The 18,193-nt window shown below is 46.5% G+C and overlaps 1 protein-coding gene across 1 annotated transcript in view; it reads right to left on the bottom strand.

Moving 5' to 3' along the window:
• Positions 1-17,092, bottom strand: part of MOGAT2 (monoacylglycerol O-acyltransferase 2) — a 36,294-nt gene extending 19,202 nt beyond the window's left edge. The window contains exons 1-2 of the mRNA XM_033145740.1: positions 16,956-17,092; positions 9,432-9,610 (exon numbers count right to left, since the gene is read on the bottom strand). Of these exons, the coding sequence (XP_033001631.1) occupies positions 9,432-9,610; positions 16,956-17,049 (273 nt within the window). The 5' untranslated portion in view covers positions 17,050-17,092. The remainder of the gene's footprint in view (positions 1-9,431; positions 9,611-16,955) is intronic.
• Between the last annotated feature and the right edge of the window lie 1,101 nt (positions 17,093-18,193).

The raw sequence follows: 18,193 nt of genomic DNA, 5'->3' as shown, positions 1-18,193 counted from the left end.
ATAAGGTTTTATGAATAAGATCAATATAATGGAACCAAGAGGGGGAGGGAAGTTGACCCAAAAGAACATGGTTTCAAAATTTGTTTATGATTTGTTATTATATAATCAATAAATTGCATATAAAAAAGCAAGCATTATTTATGCAAATATAGAAAAATAAACATTATTTTCCATTTTACTGGAGGTTTTGTTTCATTTCAAAATATAAAATTTCATTTTACTGTTTATTATTATTTTTTAATTAGATATATGTGGGGGCACCAAACTCTTTTAAAGTGCTTAGGGCTTCCAAAGGTCTTAATATGGCCCCGTGTGGAACGGACCTCCTGATAAGATGATATCTGCAGGAGGTCCTTGCCTGCGGAGCACAGTGCTCAGTTATGACATATCAGGGGTGACACGGAATCAGAGAGTTGTAAGGGTTGGAACAGGCATCTGGTCCAATCCCATGCAAGGCAGGAATCTTTTGCCCAGCATGGGACTCGAACCTCCGACCCTGAGATTAAGAGTCTCAAGCTCTACTGACTGAGCTATGCCAGGTTCAATCTTCCAAGCATCCTGATCCCAAGCAGCTTGGGGCAGCTAAAGATGCAGCAGCTCTGAACAGGGTTTGCAAGACCCCACAGTCATGTGAACATGCAGGCAAAAAAACGTGTTGCCTGGTGTCATTCTGACATCTGGGGACTGACGAGAGGCACCAGTGCCAGATTTACATATAAGAAGAAGAAGAAGGAGTTTGCATTTGATATCCCGCCTTATCACTACCCAAAGGAGTCTCAAAGCGGCTCACATTCTCCTTTCCCTTCTTCCCCCACAACAAACACTCTGTGAGGTGAGTGGGGCTGAGAGACTTCAGAGAAGTGTGACTAGCCCAAGGTCACCCAGCAACTGCATGTGGAGGAGCGGAGACGCGAACCTGGTTCACCAGATTATGAGTCTACCGCTCTTAACCACTATACCACACTGGCTATAGCTCAGGGCCCCACTCTCTTGGGTGCTCCCCCCAAAAAAATTAAAGGAAAACCCCCCTGAACGTACATTTCCAAAATATAAGATAAAAAACAAATAAAATAAAACCTACATACAGCAAAAGTGTTTTGTGTTGTCTGGGCTCCTTGGATATAAGTAATGGGCCTCGCTGTTAGCCTGCTCCCTAAAATATCACTGGTTTGCTCCTTTCTATATATAGGGTGCCTGCATTCTGCATGGACTGTTGTGTGCAAATGGCTTTAGATATCTATTAGGACCATAAATGACCATATAGCATATATTCAACACAAAAACAGCGACCATTTGTTGTTGACAAAGGACAGCTGGACATATAAAGGGCCCCATTACCTTCAGTAGCTTGGGGCCTCGTCAAACCAAAATCTGGCCCTGGGTGGCACCAATCCCCCCTTAAACGTGGCTTGCAGAGAGGGGAGGATCTGGTCCACAAATGGATCTGTTTCCCAAGACCTGAACTACAACATACTCCTGGAATAAGATGACGTCTCATGGAGGAGAGGGCTATCGAAGGCTGCCAGCCGTGATGGCTCTGCTGTGCCTCTAAAGTTGGAGGCAGCGATGCTTCTGAACTTCAGTCGCTGGGCAAAAATGTATAGAACAGGTACAAATACCTGCTGGAAACGTAAAGGAAAAGGAAGGTACATTCCATCACATGTGGTAGTCGTGTAAGGTAATAAAAGCTTTCTGGGAGATGATATATAATGAAATGGAAAAAAATGTTTAAAATAACATTTGTTAAAAAAAACAAGAAGGTTTTCTATTAGGAATTATAGGTAACAATATTCCAAAGTAAGAAAAGAGACTTTTTATGTATGCAGTAATAGCCGCATGGATGCTTTTAGCCCAGAGGTGGAAAGAAGAAAGAGTCCCTACGAGGGAGGAATGGCAAGCGAAGCTGATGGACTACGCTGAAATGGCAATGCTCAGGAACCAAGAGGACAAAAACTTTTAAAAAGAATGGGAAAATTTTATAACTTATTTAGGAGACCACTGTAATAATAATTTTATAATAATAATTTTTTATTTGTACCCCGCCCATCTGGCTGGGTCTCCCCAGCCACTCTGGGCGGCTTCCATCAAATATTAAAATACATTTAAAATGTTGTTGTTGTTGTTCAGTCGTTCAGTCGTGTCCGACTCTTCGTGACCCCATGGACCAGAGCACGCCAGGCACACCTATCCTTCAATGCCTCTCGCAATTTGGCCAAACTCATGTTCATAGCTTCGAGAACACTATCCAACCATCTCATCCTCTGTCGTCCCCTTCTCCTTGTGCCCTCCATCTTTCCCAACATCAGGGTCTTTTCTAGGGAGTCTTCTCTTCTCATGAGGTGGCCAAAGTACTGGAGCCTCAACTTCAGGATCTGTCCTTCCAGTGAGCACTCAGGGCTGATTTCCTTCAGAACGGATAGGTTTGATCTACTTGCAGTCCATGGGACTCTCAAGAGTCTCCTCCAGCACCATAATTCAAAAACATCAATTCTTCGGCAATCAGTCTTCTTGATGGTCCAGCTCTCACTTCCATACATTACTACTGGGAAGACCATAGCTTTAACTATACGGACCTTTGTCGGCAAGGTGATGTAGAAGACATTTAAAGGCTGCCCTGTTTAGGGAAGCTTTTAATGTTTAATATATTATTGCATTTTAACAATCTGTTGGAAGCTGCCCAGGGTGGCTGGGGAAACCTATCCAGATGGGCGGGGTATAACTAATAAATTATTATTATTATTATTATTATTATTATTATTATTATTATTATTATTGACTGCCTGTCAGAAGTCACTTGGGACTAACTTCCCTATGGAATAGTTGTTTATTATTATTATTATTATTATTATTATTATTATTATTATTAAAACATTAGCAGGATTTTAATCACACTTGTAGCAAATACTATGGATGATATAGATGGATACAAAATATAGATTATGGAACAATATGCAGTTGTAAATGTTGACAATAGGACCCATGGAGGGGGGGGGGAGTTGCGAGATTCCAGAGAAATCTGAATTTGGATTGTTATAAATGGATATTTGTAAAATCAAATAAAAATGATTTCTTTAAAAGTGAACATCAGTTGTATTCGAATTCTGCTTGCGGGCTTCCCAAAGGCATCTGGTCATTAACCTGATCCAACAGGGATCTTCATGTTCTTATCTACTTGGGAGTAGGCATTCCCAACAAAAACAGCATCCTCGCCTGAGCACATCCATTAAACAGCGGATGTTTCTCTTGAATGATTAGCTGGCCCTGTTTACCCTCCTTTGCCAGAGTGGAGGTCTCCCATCCCTCTCCCGACTCCTGGTTGCCATGGTACCAGCCCTTGCATCCTAAGAAGAGCCTAGAGGCCTTACATAACTCTCTCCAGGTTGTTGTACAAGGTAATCTTGCTTAATGTCTCCTTGGAGTGTGTTGTTTGACTAAGGCAACAGGGCGGGGGGGGGGGGGGGAGAGAAGGCAGCAGGATCCCGATCACTGGACAGCAAGTTTGTTTGTACCGGTGTTTCCCACCACCCCCCCTCTGCTGTCGGCCAGAGGTTGTTCTAGGGCCAATCAGACTGCTGCAATCTGGATCCTATTGTTCTAGCACCAATCAGACTGCTGCATTCTGGATCCTATAGTTCTAGGACCAATCAGACTGCTGCAATCTGGATCCTATAGTTCTAGGACCAATCAGACTGCTGCATTCTGGATCCTATAGTTCTAGGACCAATCAGACTGCTGCATTCTGGATCCTATTGTTCTAGGACCAATCACACTGCTGCATTCTGGATCCTATTGTTCTAGGACCAACCAGACTGCTGCATTCTGGATCCTATTGTTCTAGGACCAACCAGACTGCTGCATTCTGGATCCTATTGTTCTAGGACCAATCAGACTGCTGCATTCTGGATCCTATTGTTCTAGGACCAATCAGACTGCTGCAACCTGGATCCTATTGTTCTAGGACCAATCAGACTGCTGCATTCTGGATCCTATTGTTCTAGGACCAATCAGACTGCTGCATTCTGGTTCCTATTGTTCTAGGGCCAATCACACTTCTGCATTCTGGTTCCTATTGTTCTAGGACCAATCAGACTGCTGCATTCTGGATCCTATTGTTCTAGGACCAATCAGACTGCTGCATTCTGGATCCTATTGTTCTAGGACCAATCACACTGCTGCATTCTGGATCCTATTGTTCTAGGACCAATCAGACTGCTGCAACCTGGATCCTATTGTTCTAGGACCAATCAGACTGCTGCATTCTGGATCCTATTGTTCTAGGACCAATCAGACTGCTGCATTCTGGTTCCTATTGTTCTAGGGCCAATCACACTTCTGCATTCTGGTTCCTATTGTTCTAGGACCAATCAGACTGCTGCATTCTGGATCCTATTGTTCTAGGATTCAGCTCAAGTACATAACACCTTCAGATATCATATCTCCGCTGTGTCTCTTCTTCTCCAGGCTAAACATGCCCAGCGTGCTTCTTCCTCTCTGCCCCTGGGTCTTGGAGCGCCACTTCCTAGATTAACGCTGGCAAAGGGTGGGTGGGCACGGTGCCCAGATCCCATCACTTCACCTCTTTATCCCCAGACACACTCCCTCGTTTGTGCCACAGAGATATTATGGGAAGATTAGAAGGCTCTGGTTAATCTCTCGGGAGCGACTAAGCCTCAGGTAAGAAACCTTCGACACACAGCTCCGCACTGGGAGGGCGGAAAGGAAATCCAGCTCTCGCCTCTGGAATTGGCAGACACTTTGGATTGGCGCCTCGAGAGCCGATGGAAGAACCGCATGTCCGAAAGACTGGTCTGGGACAATGACAACTCCGGGGATTTCTGCAGGAAGCGGAGTCCCACTGGTGTTATGTCTGTGTTTGCCTGATCTTGAATTCGGGCTAAGGATTCTGAGCTAGCTCAGAGGCGTAGGAAGGTCAGGTGGTACCCGGTGCGGAAAATTTCTTGTCACACCCCCCCATTGATCCCCCCCTTGCAAAAAATGGTTTTACGTTATTTCATATTTTCTTACAAAGGAATAATAACAAGTAATAATAATAATAAACTTTTATTTATATCCCGCCCTCCCTGGCCGAAGTCGGGCTCAGGGTGGCTAACATCAGATATATAACATTGGTATAAAATCAAACAATAATTAAATTGCCTCCTAAAAACATCTCAAAATCAAATTAAAGTCTAATTAGATGGCTTTCCACAGGGTTAGGGCTGGGAACAGTAAGTGCTCCACTGAATTGAAATTTCAGCCTTCACGACATAGGAAAACAGCCAAGTAAACAGCTATTTTGGTGGAGGAGGGTCAAGATATTAACCGATATGCATGAAATTTCATCTATAGCTATATAATCCCTAGTATAGTAAGATAAGACCTTTGGAGCAGGCATTTTTAAAAAGTTTTTTATGAAGCGCCCTAGTAGGGCAGAAATTGTTCCTTGATAATTTGTCACCCCCTCCATTATGGAACAAGGGGCGGCCACCCCCTACTCCCTCCCCTTGTTACGCCCCTGAGCTAGTTCCTGTGTTCTGATTCAACACACAATGTCCAATCACAGAACATTTCAGCATTTGGGCCTCTGCCATTGGCCCTTAAACTCTGAGTCGCGATTCACAGCTTGGAAGTTTAGACAGCCAATCACGTTGGGAGTGGGAGTGGCCCAGGCTTTCAGGAATAAGCAGTATCTTTGGCCCCCGTTTCTCAGTTATGTAGTTCAATAAAGGTTCTTGCTGTTATCACTGTGTCTTGCCTCGTGGGAACACACCTTCACTTCACTTCATGGAGGGGGAGAGGGAAGAATAGGGGTGACCGTAGACAAGCTCCACGAGTTCCACCTTCCCACTCCAAGGGAGGGTTTGTAGGAGACTGGACAGACCTCGAAGCTCAGGATGCTTCAGAGCAAGCTCAGGAGTGTTGTTTCCGGTTGGGGTGCATGGGATTTTGCCGTTCCTGTGGCTCCCGATTCAATGGATTAAGCCAGAGGGCACAATGGCCACCTCAAAAGATTTGGTAAGTCATAGAATCATAGAATCCTAGAGTTGGAAGAGACCACAAGGGCCATCCAGTCCAACCCCCTGCCAAGCAGGAAACACCATCAAAGCATTCCTGACAGATGGCTGTCAAGCCTCTGCTTAAAGACCTCCAAAGAAGGAGACTCCACCACACTCCTTGGCAGCAAATTCCACTGTCCAACAGCTCTCACTGTCAGGAAGTTCTTCCTAATGTTTAGGTGGAATCTTCTTTCTTGTAGTTTGAATCCATTGCCCCATGTCCGCTTCTCTGGAGCAGCAGAAAACAACCTTTCACCCTCCTCTATATGACATCCTTTGATATGTTTGAACATGGCTATCATATTACCCCTCAACCTTCTCTTCTCCAGGCTAAACATACCCAGCTCCCTAAGCCGTTCCTCATAAGGCATCGTTTCCAGGCCTTTGACCATTTTGGTTGCCCTCCTCAGGACACATTCCAGCTTGTCAGTATCCTTCTTGAACTGTGGTGCCCAGAACTGGACACAGTATTCCAGGTGAGGTCTGACCAGAGCAGAATATAGTGGTACTATTACTTCCCTTGATCTAGATGCTATACTCCTATTGATGCAGCCCAGAACTGCATTGGCTTTTTTAGCTGCTGCATCACACTGTTGACTCATGTCAAGTAAGTCCCTCAAGACTTTGTGTTTGATCTCCCAGCTTCACACATGCACCCCATACAGTTGGCCCTTCACATGGGTTTGGACCCAAATTCACCCACGACAGTCACTTGCAGCCTCAGCATCCTCACCAAGAAGAATTTGCGATCAGCTTGAATGTGCTATAGAGATTCATGCGAAACCACGCAAGATTTGCTCTATTATCAACACCTTCCAGAGAAGAAAAGATGAATGAAAAAGACAATAGACGCCCTGAGAGCCACAATCAAGCTCATCGAAGCTGAATGTTGGAAGATTCGGAGCAGATAAAAGAAAGTCCTTCTTCGTGCAGCACAGAGTTCAACTGTGGAACTCCCTGCCTCAGGAGGCAGTGATTGGTACCAGCTTAGATGGCTTCAAAAGAGAATTGCATACCTTTACAAAGGAGAGGGCTATCAACGGCTCCGAGCCACGATGGCTCTGCTCTGCCTCCACGGCTGGAGTCGGCAATGTTTCTGAATATCAGTTGCTGGAAAGGGGTCTTGTGTTCGAATCCTGCTTGCTGGTTTCTCAAAGGCAAATGTTTGGCCTGGTCCATTGACCTCTTCTCATGCTCTTATCAGCTGAGCTGGTCAGCTGACTCCCAGCTCAGTTCCACTCTGGCTAACCTAAATGCACCTCCGATATCTCCCAATCTACAATATATTGCATCTGTCTTGCAGGCTCTGGCAAATATTGTGTAGTTTAATAGTAATTTGTAGAGCATTTTTCATCCTTCCCTGCTGCTGTGATCCTTCTCAAAGCTCCCTTATTAACAGCTCTCCATCCTCTTCCAGCATTTTACAGGGAAAATGTCTTTGGCATTTCAGAATGACATGGATGTTCCTGGTTGTGAGGTGCCACCTGCTGGACAAACGTCACATGGCACGTTTCATGCAGGCTCATTATAATGGGGGTGGGGTGGGGGGGACCTGTCACTTTTGCACATGCTGGATTCCAGCCCCCGCCCACCCACCCCCACCCCCCAGCCAGCATGTCCAATGGTCAGGGATGGTGATAGCTGCAGTCCAAAATCAAGTAGGGAATAACAGCCTCTCCAACAATCACTGAGGACCAGACCAGTTGCAATAGCTCACTTGGTAGAGCGTGTGATTCTTTATCTCAGGGTTGTGGGTTCGAGCCCCATGTTGGGCAAAAGATTATTGCATTGCAATGGGTTGATGACCGCTGTGGTCCCCTCCAATCCTATGAAATACATTTTTCGTTGAATGGGCAGTTTATCTCATATATTATTGTTGTTGTTCAGTCGTGTCCGACTCTTCGTGACCCCATGGGCCAGAGCACGCCAGGCACTCCTGTCTTCCACTGCCTCCCGCAGTTTGGTCAGACTCATGTTGGTAGCTTTGAGAACACTGTCCAACCATCTCGTCCTCTGTTGTCCCCTTCTCCTTGTGCCCTCCATCTTTCCCAACATCAGGGTCTTTTCCAGGGAGTCTTCTCTTCTCATGAGGTGGCCAAAGTATTGGAGCCTCAACTTCAGGATCTGTCCTTCCAGTGAGCACTCAGGGCTGATTTCTTTAAGGATGGATATGTTTGATCTTCTTGCAGTCCATGGGACTCTCAAGAGTCTCCTCCAGCACCAAAATTCAAAAGCATCAATTCTTTGGCGATCAGTCTTCTTTATGGTCCAGCTCTCACTTCCATACATTACTACTGAGAAAACTATAGCTTTAACTATACGGACCTTTGTCACCAAGGTGATGTCTCTGCTTTTTGAGATGCTGTCTAGGTTTGTCATTGCTTTCCTCCCAAGAAGCAGGCGTCTTTTAATTTCGTGACTGCTGTCACCATCTGCAGTGATCATGGAGCCCAAGAAAGTAAAATCTCTCACTGCCTCCATTTCTTCCCCTTCTGTTTGCCAGGAGGTGATGGGACCAGTGGCCATGATTTTAGTTTTTTTTATGTTGAGCTTCAGACCATATTTTGCACTCTCCTCTTTCACCCTCATTAAAAGGTTCTATAATTCTTCCTCGCTTTCCATGAGTTTTTGTATCCATTCTTCCTTTACTGGGGCTTCTGCTTCTTTCCATTTTGGGGCAAATAACATTCTTGCTGCTGTAGTAGCATACATGAATAAGTTTCTATACCAGGGGTCAGCAAGGTTTACCTCGCCTGGACCGGTTCACTCTAGCGGAGAGAGTGAGTGTGGTGTAGTGGTTAAGAGCAGTAGTCTCATAATCTGGTGAACCGGGTTCGCGCCTCCACTCCTCCACATGCAGCTGCTGGGTGACCTTGGGCTAGTCACACTTCTGTGAAGTCTCTCAGCCCCACTCACCTTAGCCGCTTTGAGACTCCTTCGGGTAGTGATAAAGCGGGATATCAAATCCAAATGCCACTTCTTCTTCTTCTTCTTCTTCTTCTTCTTCTTCTTCCTCTTCTTCTTCTTCTTCCATGGGCCGGATTGTGTGTATGTGTCAGTGAGCGCGCCCACAATTTCTGGTGTCTGCGTCTGCGCAGATGCGATTTCCGGCGCCGCGGAAATGAGTCCCCCCGCGCTGCTCTAAACCGGCACAGCACAGCACGGGGACTTGCCAAGTGGGTGGCTCGGTTCGGGGGTGGCTTGGGGGCCAGTTAAACGGCCCCCGTGGGCCGCTTGTGGCCCATGGGCCTTAGGTTGCCAACCCCTGTTCTACACAATTTAGGTAGTTCTGTCCCTGCAATTCCCAAAAGGAAAGCTTCTGGTTTCTTTACAAAGGTTATTTTAAACACCCTCCACAAAATCTCCCACACTTACCGTGGCAGGGAAATAGTCCTTCATGTATCTCCAGGCTGCCCAGTTCCGCACGAAGTGGACTCTCCTCCCGCCTTTGCTTGGCGTGTCCCAATCGCAGGCCCACCAGGCCGCGTACAGAGCGCTGATCAGCCAGAAGCGGGTGAAGAGGAGGCCGACGAAGATAGCGATGCAACATTGCGCTACAAAAGGAAAGCACGTTGGTCAGGAGGAGGAAAGTGTGTCTTCAGAACAGAGCCTAGGCAGGAGGGCGTTTACCCCAGGAAGATGCGGGCAGTTATATTCAACAGGGATTTTTCATAAATAAGAATAATATATTATTATTTATTCCCATCTGGCTGGGTTTCCCCAGTCTCTCTGGCCAGTTCCCAACAAAATTAAAAACACAATCAAACATCAAACATTAAAAACTTCCACTAACAGGGCTGCTTTCAGATGTCTTCTGAGGGTACCAGATGTCCCCGTTACCCGGGGACTGTCCCCGGATTTACAAATCAGCCCCCTGACAAAATCCATCTATTTAGTAGGAAGTTCAAAAGTGTCCCCGGATTCATTGAAAAAAAATCTGGTAACCTTATTCTAAAAGTCAGGTAATTTTTTATTTCCTTGACATCTGATAGGAGGGCGTTCCACAGGGTGGGTGCCACCACCAAGAAGGCCCTCTGCCTGGTTCCCTGTAACCTCACTTCTCGCAGGGAGGGAACCGCCAGAAGGCCCTCGGAGCTGGACCTCAGTGTCCGGGCAGAACGATGGGGGTGGAGACGCTCCTTCAGGTATACTGGGCTGAGGTCGTTTAGGGCTTTCAAGGTCAGCACCAACACCAAAAAACATGGGGAGTCAAAGTGGGAAACTCCTTGCAAACAAAGGAACTAGCTTTGAAAAAGGAAGTTTAGTTTTCCTTCCCAGCTGGCAAATGCAGATGGTCATTGGCCAAGAAATAAAGTCGTCTGAGCTCCTGCAAACCATCTGCAACATGGTGGAGATTTGCCACCTTACAAAACCTGGGTACATCCTTTCAAATCTTCTGATTCTGCTGTTGAAGATGATTGTTAAATTTGTAACTGCCCTATACCCCTATGAGGTTGGCTCATGACATAAAAATTACGATATACAACTATGGGTCCTCCTGTCTACTCTCTCCCGGATCCTGCAATATATTAGGGGAAACTCTTGCAAAAGTGTGTACATTATACAAACCTGCATACAAACTTCATTTTCCTGAAGTTTTTTCTTTAAAGAATGAAATCACGAACTGCTGCATAAATGTGGAAAACTCAACTGAAGACAGGAGAATTGAGAAACCGACATTGACAAGGTTCAGCCATCCCTACTTCATGCCGGGGTGAGCATTACCTTTTGAATTTTAGTTGATATTCCTGCTTTGCAGGGGGTTGGACTAGATGACCCTCGCGGTCCCTTCCAACTCTACAATTCTATGATTTTATGAATGTGCTGCCTGTTGTCGAAACAAAATAAAAAAAAAATCCCTTCCAGTAGCACCTTAGAGACCAACTAAGTTTGTTATTGGTATGAGCTTTCGTGTGGATGCACAGGAGCTGAACAGCTCCAGGACAATTTAAAATAAATGAATATATATGATTAGTCTGTTGCAAAATGCCACATTCTGTAAGCTGCCTCGTTTTATGATTGTTCGGAGCCCAAAGTACAAGTCGGGAAGAGATACCATGTCCTTGCCCTCAGCCCGGCTGACTGATGATTAATCGGGATCCATTGATTCCTGCCAGCCCTTTGGATGCTTGTGAGAATTGTTAGGCAAGACGGGGGGTGAGATTTCCTCCGTGGGGCAAGAAGCAGCCGTGCCTTCCAGCTTGCAAAACTCAGCCCCAACTTGACCCACTGTTTCCCAGACGTCTTGAGGGCAGATTCCCCTCTAAGTAAGCGAGGAGAGCTCTCGGCTGGGTCAGATCACCATGCGAAGAAGACATGAGTGAAACCACTCTCCCTTTATTGTTCTCCACCACTCGGACCTTTGGTCTCCTCCAGATTCCTCGAGCTGGCGCCCAACAGATGTTTAGTACTACAACTCCCTGGCTGGGACTGATGGGAACTGTAGTCCAAAACATCTGGAGGGTTTTTTTTCAGACTACTGAAAGACCTACATTGGCTCCCAGTACGTTTCCGAGCACAATTCAAAGTGTTGGTGCTGACCTTTAAAGCCCTAAACGGCCTCGGCCCAGTATATCTGAAGGAGCGTCTCCACCCCCATCATCCAGCCCAGACACTGAGGTCCAGCTCCGAGGGCCTTCTGGCGGTTCCCTCCCTGCGAGAAGCCAAGTTACAGGGAACCAGGCGCAGGGCCTCCTCAGTAGTGGCGCCCGCCCTGTGGAACGCCCTCCCATCAGATGTCAAGGAAATAAACTGTCTGAATTTTAGAAGACATCTGAAGGCAGCCCTGTTTAGGGAAGCTTTTAATGTTTGATGGATTATTGTGTTTTAATATTTTGTTGGAAGCCACCCAGAGTGGTTGGAGAAGCCCAGCCAGATGGGCGGGGTATAAATAAAATAATAATAATAATAATAATAATAATAATAATAATTCCTATTTTACTGTTTGTTTTTGCATTGTTGCAATGTTGTTGTCTGTTTGTAATTTCAGGGTTCATAGGGCTTTTAAATAATAATCATCATCATCAGTTGTAGTGGTAGCATGCCACCTTAGAGGGTTTTTTTTTTTAAAGGGGAGCTTTCTGAACAAGAAAATAAACACCCATGAACTTTATATGAGCATACGAAGAGCCTGCTGGATCAGGCCAATGGCCCATCTAGTCCAGCATCCTGTTCTCACAGTGGCTGACCAGATGCCTGTGATAAATCTGCAAACAGGACTTGAACACAAGACCACTCTCCTCTCCTGCAGCTTCCAGCAACTGGCATCCGGATTCTGACAGGTGATGGGCTCAATATAAACAGCTGGACAACTCTACTGGTGCTACTGGGAGCCAGTGTGGTGCAGTGGTTAAGAGCGGTGGACTCGTAATCTGGTGAACCGGGTTCGCGTCTCCGCTCCTCCACATGCAGCTGCTTGCGAGGTCATCGCACTATATCAGGCTTCCTCAAACTCAGCCCTCCAGCTGTTTTGAGACTACAATTCCCATCATTCCTGACCACTGGTCCTGCTCGCTAGGGATCATGGGAATTGTAGGCCAAAAACATCCGGAGGGCTGAGTTTGAGGAAGCCTGCTATAGTGCGATGACCTCACAAGCAGGATTTGAGCTTATGAGCAACCGAAGCAATCAGATTATAACATTGTGGTTACGACTGGATAGAAAATAGGGTGCAGCAGAAGGAGAGAAAAAACAACGCTATGGAAAACAGGGTGCGAAGGTGGCAAAAATTAATCCGTGGCCTTCCTAAACCGCGGGGGATATTATTTTCGTTTGTAATTACGGTGCGTATTTTGGTGTTTTCATGTTGTAAACCACCCTGTGCTCCCTGGATGAAGGGCGGTATGGAAATTGAACAAATAAAAACAAAATGCTTCCTTTGTCCTTTCAACAAAAGGGACTCGCATCGTCCTTTTTTTCCATTTCGTTTCATTTTGCATTGACGGCGGTCCCTTTCACGAACATGCTGTTATGGAATCCCTTGTCCTCCTCCGAAAGGGACCACACAGGAGAGGCTGAGGGTAACGGCCGCGGGTTTTGGTGCCAGCGAGGGGCACCCTGTGCTCGCCTCTTTCGAAACAGCTCCCCTCACACAGCGAGGCCTCCTGCGCTTCCCTCACGTAACCACAGCAACGGCTGAGAGCGGCAGAGCCGAGATGCTGCCACCCAGCCCATCTGGTAACGGGCAGGACGGCTGGCATCAGCCGTGCCGTGGAGAGAGAGAGAGAGAGGCAGGCTGCAGCGTCCAGACAAACAGATCAATTTCCCCAAAGCAGGCGCACAAAGAGGATGTCCCAAGGGAATGAGGCCACATTCACACACAGACACAGACACACATGCCACACTCGCTTCCATTTAACGCAGCGCTGGGGGACATTTTCGGAGGGCCGCGTTCCTTTCCGAACGACATCCCAAGGGCCATATGCCACTGGAGGGCGGAGCCTCAAATGTAATTTTATTATTACAGTCATACCTTGGATCTCAAACGCCTTGGCTCCTGAGCAATTCAGCTCCCAAACGATGGAAACCCGGGAGTGTCCCAGTTTTCGAATGTTCTTTCGGAAGCAGAATGGGCTTCCGCAGCTTCCGATTGGCTGCTGGAGTTTCCTGCAGCCAATCGGAAGCTGCGCTTTGGTTTCCAAACGTTTTGGAAGCTGAACTGACTTCCGGAACGGATTCCATTCGACTTCCGAGGTACGACTGTATTATCATTTTACTTTTGTAGAATGGGCTAGTTTGTTGTCTCGTCAATGTTTAGCCTGGAGAAGAGAAGGTTAAGGGGTGATATGATAGCCATGTTCAAATATATAAAAGGATGTCATGTGGAGGAGGGTGAAAGGTTGTTTTCTGCTGCTCCGGAAAAGCGGACACGGAGCAATGGATTCAAACTACAAGAAAGAAGATTCCACCTAAACATTAGGAAGAACTTCCTGACAGTGAGAGCTGTTCGGCAGTGGAATTTGCTGCCAAGGAGTGTGGTGGAGTCTCCTTCTTTGGAGGTCTTGAAGCGGAGGCTTGACAGCCACCTGTCTGGAATGCTTTGATGGTGTTTCCTGCTTGGCAGGGGGTTGGACTGGATGGCCCTTGGGGTCTCTTCCAACTCTAGGATTCTATGATTCAAACCCTCTCTCTATCCAGGCAACCAAGTAACATTTCCAAATTTCGAGGGCGCAGTCCAGACAGGTGAAATACATGGAGGAGAGAGTTAGCAATGGCGGCCAGCCACGATGGTTAGAGATGGCGCCTGAGGGGTGCGGGTGGCGCTGTGGTCTAAACCACGGATCCTCTTGGGCTTCTGCCAACCTAGCAGTTTGAAAGCACGCCAGTGCAAGTAGATACATAGGTACCGCTACGGCGGGAAGGTAAACGGCGTTTCTGTGCGCTCTGGTTTCTGTCACCATGTCTCGCTGCGCCAGAAGTGGTTTAGTCCTGCTGGCCACATGACCCGGAAATCTGCCTGTGGACAAACGCCAGCTCCCTCGGCCTGAAAGCGAGATGAGCGCCACAACCCCATAGTCGCCTTTGACTGGTCTTAAACTGTCCAGGGGTCCTTTACTTTTTACCTAGAGGGCACCTGTCTAATATTCAAGTGGTGGGGAGTTCCAAGGGGTAGGCCACCACACTAAAAGCATTGTGTGGAACAGACCTCCTGATCAGCTGGCATCCACAGGAGGTCCTCACCAGCAGAGAGCTTTGTTTGGGCATATAAGGGGTGAGACAATTTTCTAAGCATCCTGATCCCAAGCTGTTTGGGGCAGGTAAAGGCCCCAATGGTCAGCCGGTCGCTCAGGCAAAAAATGCATTGCCCGGTGACATCCAGGGATGGACAGGGGGTGGCACTATCCACCCCTTAAACGTGGGAAGAGAAGGAATGATCTGGTCCACAACTGGTTCCGCATCCCTTGACATGAACTGCGTCACTTGCTGGGTGGAATATTGCGTGGGATAATGCCATCATTGGGACCTGTTTGCGGACTTCCTAGCACACCCATGCTTGGGATCACAACACTGGCAAAAGCAATTTTAAAAAATTGTTATTTAGGGGAACTGTATTTAATTCTAAATTATATTCCGGAAACGTGGGAGGTCAAAAAATATACCGTGCTATATTAGTAGCCAAAAAACTTGTTTTGATGAATTGGAAGAGCCGCAAAAAGATTCCACTGAGCACATGGATTGATAATATGGACAGATGAGCTACATACGAACAAATTGCATATGAAGAAATCTGGAACGAATATTTAAGCGATAAGGCGGATTGTGATGGGAAGCAGGGGGAGGAGAGAGAGGTGGGGAAATATTGTTTAAAAAGGTTTAGTCATAGGTAGATAGATAGATAGGTGTTTATTCAGCATTTGCGCCCGTCATACAATACAATCATACAATACAAAACAAGCAGTCAATCAAAAATCAGATAAAATCAAATAAAACGATAACCCAATACAGGCTGCGGATATAATAACACAACTCACAGGGACCAATATTATCACTTCGATAAAACATATATAAAAAAGAATTAAAGTTAAAATTTAGGCACCCAAAACTAAAACCAATGTCTAATTCTATTTTTGAAAAACATATCTAATTATCAGTAATCGGCTGACATCCCATTTTGTCTCTTGTGCGAGATGACGGCTGTTAGGAATCTAGCAACCTGTAGAGTTATATAAGGGTCCACATCTTGGAGAACCCAAGCAAGACGTAGGTCAACTGGCTTATCAGCAATGGACTGAATTATCGGATTTAATATACTGGCACGTATCGATCTGTACATAGGGCAATTGAACATTACATGCTGTAGAACATTACATGCTTTAGTCATAGGTATATCACTGTATTCAAATCTGAATTGTCAAATTGTGTTATTATTTTTGTTATTATTTTTGTTATGATTTTTTATCTATGTGTCTTTTGTGGTTGATGTTTGTATTGAAAAAAATGATTAAATAAATAAAATTTAAAAAAATCATTGGGACCCGTTTGCGGGGTTCCTAGCACACCCATTCTGGGCAAGATCCACCTGACTCCATCTATTGTTCGGTTTGTTTTCTCCCCTGCTGCCTCATTCCGTTTCTTCCAGAAAACACTCCGTACTCCTACGAGCTTCCTAAGCCACTGCATTCCTCTCCCGAACTTGTCGCCTTGGAAACTGCAAGCATCCCCTCATCTCCCCAACGCTCAATGTTGGCCAGCGTGAAACATTGCTCTGTTGCACCACAATGAATGCTTTCCCTCTACAACGGATCACCAGACTCTTAACTTCCAACTGTCAGAGCCCACAGTCAAAAAGTGGTCTGCTGGACACTTGGGACTGTCATTTTTTTTGGGGGGGGGGAGTTCACCTTTAGCAGGTGTGCAGTGTGTAGGATTTAAGCAAACGAAGCCTGCCCTCCCTCGTTTTTAGAAATGAGATGTATTTTTTCTTGTTATAGAAAATAAGTTGTAATTGTTTCAATATGTGAAAATCAATAAAAAAAATTATTGGGGGGGAAAAAAGGATCGAGATGGCAGTGTCTCAGAAATAAATTTAAACAAGAAGAGACCAACTGAGTAGTTTTAGGTATTAGCTTTCGTGTATACACTTTTGTGTATATACACTTTCATCTGAAGAACTGGGCATGCACACGAAAGCTTATACAGTGCCTAAAACTACTCAGTTGGTCTTATAAGGTGCTACACTATAATTTTTAAATTCTTTTGGAAGGATTCTTTTAAATACTTTCTTAGATCATATAACTTTTTTGAATACTTGATTCTTTTAAGGGAGTTTTTAGGTTTTTAAGAAGAGTCTTTTTAAAATATCTTCTTAAATAATTGTTTTCATTTATTTCGACTGCAGCAACTGACCAACGCAGCTACCTACTTGAATCAAATATTTAGCAGGGTTTTGTTTTGTTTTACCTAGGCCCAGGAAACTGAAGACCCACTGGAGGACGGAAGCAGTCTGGAGCCTCCTTTCTAAAGGGATGGAGCGGGGAGCAAATTCGACCTTCATTGCGGCGCGTGTCTTCAAACTGCACAGGCAAAGGGATCTCCGCAAACGAGCGAAGGAAATGGGAGAGAGAGCAAAGTCTCTGCTGACGCAGAATCAAAGGAGTGGTACGCAGGGAGCAATTAACGTGGGAGTGGATCAGGCCCATCCCATGGGGCGGATCAAGTGCTCCTGTGTGCATTAGGAAACTTTGATTTAAGAAAGGTAGCCAAGCCATCGAGCCAGTGCGCAGAGAGAGAGAGTCCGGCAGGGGCCTGTCTAGTCCAGCATGTGGTTTAAACCACTGAGCCTCTTGGGCAGGGGTCAGCAAACATTTTTCAGCAGGGGGCCGGTCCACTGCCCCTCACTTTGTGGGGGACCGGACTAAATTTTTTGGGGGGAAATGAACGAATTCCTATGCCTCACAATGAACGTTCCCCACATCAAATGGGGTGCGCATTTTGCGTGGTCGTGCGCAGCCCCCTTAGATCGCAGGTACCTGTGGGTCAGGACCAGTGCTAGGGCTTCTTGCACCCTAGGAGAGACCACCTTCTGGCACCCCACCCCACCCCCCCCACGAAAGCCTGCTTTAGCGGGAGGTGGGGGTGGTGGAGAGGCAAGTAGCATTTTCTCCGCTGTAGCAGAGAAGCTGCTGCTCGCCCGTCCCGCCGCCTGCCCCCCGCCAAAGCCTGCTTTAGCGGGAGGTGGGGGGTGGTGGACAGGCAAGCAGCAGTCGCCCCCTCCATTTTGGCATCCTAGGCAATTGCCTAGTTTGACTTAATGGACGCGCCGGCCCTGCCTGTGGTCTCCACCTACCCCAGTCAGCCACCAATCCCGCCTGGGGAGGTGTTGCCAGCGGGATTGGCCCGGTGGGAGGAGGGACCACATAGTACACAATAGAGGGTGTAGCTTACCTGAGAAGCAGCAGTCAGCTCCAGAGCTTCTCCCACCCTCCACTCCGCCAATTAATTCTTACTTTGCAGGTTAACCTCTTTTCCACAGGCACACAGGCACGCAGGCGCTGCTATGCCAAGGCCGCTGTTGAAGGGCCGGAAATGAATTTCCCTGCATTGGCAGGTTTCGCCTTTCCCATAGCAACTCATTACAACTTTGGCGGTTTCAGGCCTTGGGCGGAATCCTTTAGTCATCTTCCTAAATGGGGGGAGGC

This window comes from Lacerta agilis, chromosome 4 (genome assembly GCF_009819535.1).
Source record: "Lacerta agilis isolate rLacAgi1 chromosome 4, rLacAgi1.pri, whole genome shotgun sequence".
NCBI lineage: Eukaryota > Metazoa > Chordata > Lepidosauria > Squamata > Lacertidae > Lacerta > Lacerta agilis.
The sequence above is the reverse complement of the archived record's forward strand: the minus strand, read 5'-3'. Positions and strand labels throughout refer to the sequence as shown.